The sequence below is a fragment of the Mytilus edulis genome, chromosome 10, assembly GCF_963676685.1.
Source record: "Mytilus edulis chromosome 10, xbMytEdul2.2, whole genome shotgun sequence".
Taxonomy (NCBI): Eukaryota; Metazoa; Mollusca; class Bivalvia; order Mytilida; family Mytilidae; genus Mytilus; species Mytilus edulis.
The window spans coordinates 54,926,757-54,935,072 of NC_092353.1; the positions used below are offsets into that span (position 1 = coordinate 54,926,757).

The 8,316-nt window shown below is 32.1% G+C and overlaps 1 protein-coding gene across 1 annotated transcript; it reads left to right on the top strand.

Annotated features, from left to right (window-relative positions):
- Positions 1–3: 3 nt before the first annotated feature.
- On the top strand, positions 4–6,688 carry LOC139492164 (mitochondrial transcription rescue factor 1-like). The gene is made up of 4 exons (XM_071280316.1): positions 4–337; positions 3,830–3,957; positions 4,635–4,707; positions 6,390–6,688. Exons 1-4 carry the CDS (start codon positions 26–28, stop codon positions 6,546–6,548), a joined length of 672 nt encoding a protein of 223 aa, XP_071136417.1. The 5' UTR covers positions 4–25; the 3' UTR covers positions 6,549–6,688.
- The last annotated feature ends 1,628 nt before the right edge of the window (positions 6,689–8,316 follow it).

Genomic DNA, 8,316 nt, shown 5'->3' on the forward strand with positions numbered 1-8,316 from the left:
TAACATCCCCATCCAAATAATCATCATGTTGTATTTTTCTAAAATATTTCGAACAGTTAGTCGGTACTCATTACCATCTATAGTGTCAAAAAACATCAGATACGACGTTTTAGGTCAAAGATCATCACTTTCATATTGCTGTTTAAAGAAACTTCAAGCAATTTCATCCGAAAAGAAATCTCTAGACAGTAGCTATTCAAACTTAGGAACACTATGTTGTCCAACAGTGAAAAGGCATTTTAGTACTACTGATTGCCTGCAAAAAAAGAGAAAAAAGATTGAACAAACTGACAATTCAGATTCAGAGACTGATGACAATGAAGATTTAGACGAGGAGGTTTGTTATAAATATTAAGACAGTCAGAATACCCAGATAACCTCATTTAATACTTGTAATCCTTAAAGCCATTAAACAAAATTCACAGGATGAGAGACATAGATAGTACTATCTAGTGGCAGCTGTGTTAACTTTTTGTATAAAGCTAAATATATTACTTCCGGTCAGGTTCAACTATCCAAGTACATGGTCACCTGGATGCTTCATACCTTGCATACAAATACATTAGTACAATATGTTAGTAACTTTCCATCAGACATATAATACAATTAACTTGTATTATATCAGACATATAATACAATTAACTTGTATTATATGTCTCTGTTTCCATCTATCATATGTCCAAGGCCGTAACTACCCTTGAGGCAAGTGAGGCAATTGCCTCACTAAAATTTCGACACTGATCTTTTTTTTTATACATAATATAAATATAATAGTCATTTGTTGTTCTGTCTCAACCTTAATTTCTATAACTTGTCATCATTCCTTTTAAACTATTCTTCCTTGATATAACTCAGCATCTCAACGGGTGATGTTTCTCGATTACATTAACCTAGTAACAATTATCATCATGGATCTTTAGTTATAACAGACTCTTGCAGAAAAAGGAAAAGCGACACTGGACACTGAAGGTAAAGAAGGAATAATTCTAGTAAACTAGTTTTTTTGTGAACAGAGTCTGAGTATTGCATATAACTTCATTAGAACAATAAAAAAAAACGATAAGTAGACTGACAAATAAAGTACTGGTCTTCGGAAGGGGACAGTCCTGTCTGCGAATTCATTTCTCCGTTTCACCAACTTTTGACAAATCAAGTACTGGGCATCGCAAGGGGGCAGTTCTGTCTGCGTATTCATTTCACGAACTTTAAACTTTCTCTTTACAGATAAATGAAATATAAATAATATGAAACATGAATGCATGGATTAGTTTTTATCCATGTTTCTTTAACCTTAAAAATTGAAAGAATATCCCATATTCCAATTTGATATTATTGAGGAATGGTAGAACCTTAAACACAGGATTTTGTCTTTACTTATTCGGGACTACGGAATTTCGTTTCTTTATATTCGGGGTTTCGGAATCGGACACTCCCAAACCCTAACCCCTAAATTTTTAGATTCTGGAACTAAAATACCACCAGAAATAAATTGAAATTACGGAACTACATGTACAAACGCCAAAAACTTCATTCCAATTCTCCTGTAACCATATATACTTACTCTATAGATAGAATCATATACATGTATCTTATCTCAATCTATCCCTAGTTTGTCTACTCTTTGTCAGCATAAAAGCGAGTTTAATATTTTGTAACTGCGACTGTATGATGGTGCTTACAGGAAAGCTTAATTCCCTTTTGCAAACAAAACTGTTACTACCGATGCTGCTACCGAATTGCTGATGAAGAAGGAATTGGAGAAGACATTGATCATTGTGTTGATGATGATGATGTGCTACCTTTAGAAACACAGACTGCCCTGAAACAACTGAAAACTTGGAAAAGAGCATGCCTGAGAGGCGAGAGATTGCGCAATCTTGCCATGCTCCATGTTCATCGCGATAAGGATATCAGCAGACCAAATTATGATTCTGAAACGATTTGACTGAACCGGCCATAGAAAAATTTGGAAAACTCTACTGAATCGATGTTTGTTCTATGTTCTGGCAGCAGACTCAAATCAGTGATATTTGAATGATTATCTTACACATGTTACATATAAATTTAAATAAAGTTGTTAAAAATTCGGTGTTAGTAAAAGTCTTAAAATATGAAAAATTTATATAAAAAGTGTCCAAATTCAAAACATTATCAAACTCTCTAAAAATGCCTAGAATGCAGGATTTTGCACCATTCATTTCAAACCCCCAAAAAAAAAAATTTCGCCTCACTTAAATAAGATGTCTAGTTACGGCCTTGATGTCTATTGTCCTTGACATCATTTTAATTGCTAGGTGACTAAAAATAAAAATTAAAATTAAACAGTTTTTTTATCATGCAAATTTCTCTCTTTTTTTTAAAGTTTTTTTGACTATATTTGGTGGAGATTTACTTTTAGTCGAGTAGCAAGTATCAAGTTGCAAAAAGTGAGTATTAAGTTATGAAAGGTGAGTATCGAGTTATAAAAAGTGAGTAGCGAGTAACAAAAAGCGAGTATTGAGTTATAAAAAGTGAGGAGCAAGTAACAAAAAGTGAGTAGCGAGTTATAAAATTAAAATGAATATCCTTTGCAATGAACTATGATGCGCTGATATAAAAATGATAAGTACCTTTTGTTACTCGCTACTCACTTTTTATAACTCGATACTCACTTTTTATAACTCGATACTCGCTTTTTGTTACTCGCTACTCACTTTTTATAACTCGATACTCGGTTTTTGTTACTCGCTACTCACTGTTTATAACTCGCTACTCACTTTTTATAACTCGCTACTCACTTTTTGTTACTCGCTACTCACTTTTTATAACTCGATACTCACTTTTTATAACTCGCTACTCACTTTTTGTTACTCGCTACTCGCTTTTTGTAACTCGATACTCACTTTTTATAGCTCGATACTCACTTTTTGTTACTCGATACTTGATACTCGACAAAAAGAAATCCTCTATTTGGTGTATCAATGGGTAACTGTTGCAACATGTACCTTTTTTTTAAGTCAGTTCAATTGACCTAACCCTCATATCATAGATCAGTGAAGTTATGTGATTATGTCCATTTCTTAAATACTATATATGTATGAGCATGCACATGTTGACCATCTGACCTTGACCTCATTTTCTATGGTTCATTGATCAATATTAAGTTTTGTGATTTTGTCTGTTTTTCAGTATTATTGGCAATAGGTAAACTGTATTTTGTGTATTAAATGATTGTAAAGTGTACAGTTATGTCTGGCATATCTTATCTCATTGGTCAATGTTGTTATTTATGTTTTGATAAGTTTTTCAAATACTTATAGCATTAGGTCAGCTATATTAGATGTATAGAATATATGCAAAGTTTATTATTATGGCATTTACAATCTGTCCTTGACCTCATTTTCATAGTTCATTGGATAAGCTTTGTTCTTTGGTCTGTTGTTTCAATTTCCCTAAGCAATAGGTCAGCTATATTTGATGATCCCAACTCACAATGGAGAGTAAAAACAGGTGCACCAGAAAGGTATTCTACATGTTCTAGTTATAATTTACATAGGAATTCATATACAGAAGAAGATGCTTTATTTCCATCAAATGGGCTCACAAGGAGCATAATATAATATCATTATAAGATTATTTTTACAAATGTAATAAACAAAACAGTATACATAGTTACAAACACAAATAAGAAACAGCAGTTTTCATATATTAGTACATATATATAATATAGGAGTATATATAAAACCTACACATACATGTATTACCGGTGTTGAAAAAAAACCCTTAACAATTGAATGCAAGATTGAAAAACTTTCTTATTTAAATAATAAATAGTCTAACTTTTTTTCAGTCAGATGAAGAATTTGAGTTATATGCAGAGGATGACGTTGCAACAACTGAATTTGTAGAGAAAGAAGTTGTAGTGGCGGCTATGAGGGTTGATGCTTTGTTAGCCAAATCTTTAGGAGAGAGTAGAACGTAAATATTTGAAACAGTTTTTTATTATCAAGAACCACCAGGGAATGTGTTCAAGAGACAACAAAACTGACCAAAGAGCAGAAAACAGCCATGGCCACAAATGGGTCTTCAACACAGCTAGAAAACCTTTCACTTGTAGACAGGTTTAGCTGGCCCTTAAACAAATTACAATAATGTGCAAAATGTATATATACTAGTTCAGCCAAATGGATGCAACACTAAACCACAAAACATACACAAGTGAACCCAAAATATAAAAAAAAACAAAAGACTAGTAAAGGCTAGAGGTTCCTAATACATTATTCTATTCTACTACAGTTCACTAGCATTTATGACTGAAAAATGTCAGGATAGAAACGGTGCATATTTCCAATATTCAACATGGGAGATAACTCTATTATGCTCTATCTGCATGGTATCATCAATTATTCGTTAAATAATTTTGTTAGTGAGAATATTGACTTTAATTTTTTTCTGCCTTTGTTAGTTTTATTAGTAATAACCCAGTTTCAGTACTGCCAATTTTTAATTTTGCTAATGTGTGAGATTTGTCCAAAATTGTGAAAATCAAAGAGAGAAAACAATAGGAATTTCAGTCCTGGTATTTATGACGATTTTATTTTCATGGATTAAGCAGTTATATGATATCTTGAATTTATAATTTGTTCTATTAATAGGAAAATGGATGAGGAGTTTTACAATAATAAATTAAGAGTAAATGGAGCAGTTTTCAAAAATAAAAGTACAAAGGTAGTTTAATTGACTTACTGTTAGAACAGGTGTTGCAGATAATTGAGGAAAACTTGTATTTTTTCGTGGACAATTCATTTTGTGGTTTTGCCAACTAAAAGTCTGACCCCAAGCTATAGAAAACTGTACTTCTTTGAACATTAATATGTTCAGAATACCCACTTACTCCTCAAAAATTGATACCCTACAAAATCCACAGAAAATGGCTGTTGTAAACTTAAAACATACCAGGTTTATTTTTAGTTTAATATATGGTTGTCAATTGTAAATACAAATTTTATGGTGTAGCCTCACCGTGTAGGCTTGATTTGCACTCCATATGTTTATGCTTTAATGTTTTTTTCAAATAATGACATTATTTTAAATAATTTAGTATACTAGTTATCTTCATTGACCTAAGATCAAAACTTGCATGCCTGTCTTTAATTTCTATGCTTGTATGATTGTTATGTTTGTCTTACCAAGGGTTTCTATGTTGGTAAAAAAAAATAGACAGTTTGGTTTGATTGCCATCAAGACAACTCTCCACCAGAGACCAAATGACAGAAGTTAGCAACTATAAATCAGTATATGGCCTTCAACAATGATCAACACCCATATGATATAAAGCAACAAATGACAACCACTGAATTATAGGTTCCTGACTTGGGACAGACACATACAGAAATATTGTTTTAGATAGAGGAACATGTGGTATGAGTGCCAATGAGATAACTCTCCATTGTTTGTTTTATATGGTTATAATTAAATTAGATGTATGTTTCATTATAATACGTTATTCTGATTGGCTACACTGCAATCTTGAGTTATTCCTTAATCAACTTCATTACACAATCAAATTTATCATTCATGATGACATGAGGTCTCACAATAAAGTGCACATGTAAATTAAATAAAAGTTGATAAAAATCATGTTTTCATGATCCTAGCTAAAAAATGTAATTATAAGTATTGAATGCTTCTTTTTGTAACCTCATAGGGTTGTAAAAGAGTTGACTAAGTGCACATTTTTAGAATGAAGCGCTTATGTGCTTCATACAAAATGTACTTCGGTCAACGCTTTTACACTTCAATGAAGTTACAAAAAGAAGCATTCAATTCTAAATTACAACATGTTTCTATACAGTTTATTGCAGCTATGTTGAGGAAACAGTAAAGCTTTGTATAAAAAAACTAACCATGCAAGAGAAGATCTGAAATATCTTGCCATCTTGGGGAATAAAAGAACCATGGAACCCATGCTTAAATGTTTGTAAAGTTTGACCAACCATCTCCAGCCTTTTCAACAGACTCTTTGATAATATTTAGCAATGTCATTGACCATAAAATACTAATTGAATTTTCCTAACCAATTGAAATGGCACTTGACCATTAAATACTGGTTGAATTTTCCTAACCAATTGAAATGGCACTTGACTATATAGTATACTATAGATTTTTAACATTTTTTTTGAAATGGCAATGAATATTTTAGGTGCATCTTTGATAAACAAGATACACTCATAGTAACAAAATTAAAAAAATCTTCAAAAATCAGTACCCATGGAAAAAGAAAGAGAGTTTTTTCATATGTACAAGAATAAAAAAATTATTTGCCCCCATTTTTCAAAACAGTTGAGAAATATTTTATAAAAGCATTATCTGTTATATTATTAATTCATCCTCATTTTTCCTTTTTTCAGGTAGACACAGGAGATTTTATGGACAGAATAGTTGGGCATAAGTTGGGACATAAAACAGTGCAGCGTGTCCGTGTGTTAAAAATAAAAACAAAGAAAACAAGGAAAGGGAAGACCAAAGTTATTTGTAGAGTTTGGACCAGTCCATTTACAATTAAATAACCATTATTTTTACAAAGATAAACTGGACTATGCTATCTCTGTCTTATTGACAATTATGTTAGTGTTATTTTAATTAGAAATCTTTGAAATGTGTCTAAATTATCGATTAAAGGGACACTAGCTACGAGATATGAAAAAATTAGAATATGATTTTGTTTGGTTCAATCATGTTTTAAAAAAGTGAAATAATGAAATAATAATTTGTTTAAAGAAGCCAATTTGGTTCAATTTTGTCAAAATGAGCTAAGAAATATTGCTGATGAATTATTCCCCTTGCAAGTGAACAATTCAACCTCATTTATTCTGTATTCATATGACTGTCAATTTAACCAATCAGCTAGAGATTGGTTACACATGCATAAGTCTTGTTCATCCATTAAAAGGAAAAGAATGTCAATATTGAAAGGTGAACCATTTCATTGACTGATTCGATCCACAAAAAATTCTTATCCAGGTAAAAATATTAATTAACTTATTTTTTAAACCATAACGTGAAATCAAACGGACCTTTAAAAATCCAATTGCATGAGGACAAAATCTATTTATATCTATGTTTATGTTTATATGGGGTTATATGACCATATGCAGTAATCAGAAGTCATCTCAATAGTTAATTACATGGGGTCTAGACTGAAATACACATGAAATTCTAATATATATTATTGAATATTATGCTTTGTTAACTGTTTACTTCAGACTTATTGCAATTTGGATATACGTTTTAGTATGTTATAAATGAAATATGAGAACTTGAGTCAAATTGGTGAACTTGAGTCAAATTGGTGAACTTGAGTCAAATTGGTGAACTTGAGTCAAATTGGTGAACTTGAATTTGACAGCTAGTGCCCCTGTAAGGACTGAATATTTTAGTACTCTTAAGGTGGTCAGTATTTTTTCAGTACATTTTTCTGATTTTTTACTTTAAGACACCCTGTTTTGAAAAGTTGTTTATTAGTTTGACTTCTGAATGATTTTTAACCGGATTTTTGTGACAAAAATGTCGGTTATTGATTTGGGGATGTACGGCGGGCGGCCGGGCGGGGGGTCGGGCTGTCGGGCGGGCGGGCGGGCGGCAATCAAATGTTGTCCGTGCATTAACTCATGAACCGTTCAACCAAAGCTTTTAAAATTTTTATATGTTATTCCTGACAACTATACGAAGGTCAAGTTCAATAATGGCGATTTTGACTTTTACCGTTCAGGAGTTATGGTTCTTGAAAGATTGAAAAATGGAGTTGTCCGTGCATTTACGCATGAACTGTTCTACCAAAGCTTCCCAAATTTTAATATGTTGTTACTAATGAAAGAATGGAGGTCAAGTTCAATAATGACGAATTTGACTTTTACCGTTCAGGAGTTATGGTTCTTGAAAGATTGAAAAATGGAGTTTCCAGTCGTGTCCGTGCATTTATGCATTAACTGTTCTACCAAAGCTTCCGAAATTTTAATATGCTGTTACTGATGACAAAATGGAGGTCAAGTTCAATAATGACGATTTTGACTTTTACCGTTCAGGAGTTATGGTTCTTGAAAGATTGAAAAATGGTTTTTCCCGTCGTGTCCGTGCATTTTCTCATGAACCATTCAACCAAAGCTTTTGAAATTTTAATATGTTGTTACTGATGACAAAATAGAGGTCAAGTTCAATAATGACGATTTTGACTTTTACCGTTCAGGAGTTATGGTTCTTGAAAGATCGTAAAATGGCGTTTCCATTCAGGTTGTTGCATTTACTCATGAACCATTCAATCTATGCTTTTCAAATTTT

Bases quoted from the DNA above. Each gene is read 5' to 3' on its own strand.
- LOC139492164 (XM_071280316.1), top strand. From the start codon at position 26: ATGTTGTATTTTTCTAAAATATTTCGAACAGTTAGTCGGTACTCATTA. The intron at 338-3,829 runs GTTTGTTATAAA...ACTTTTTTTCAG, and splicing joins ATGAAGATTTAGACGAGGAG to TCAGATGAAGAATTTGAGTT. The intron at 4,708-6,389 runs GTAGTTTAATTG...TCCTTTTTTCAG, and splicing joins TCAAAAATAAAAGTACAAAG to GTAGACACAGGAGATTTTAT.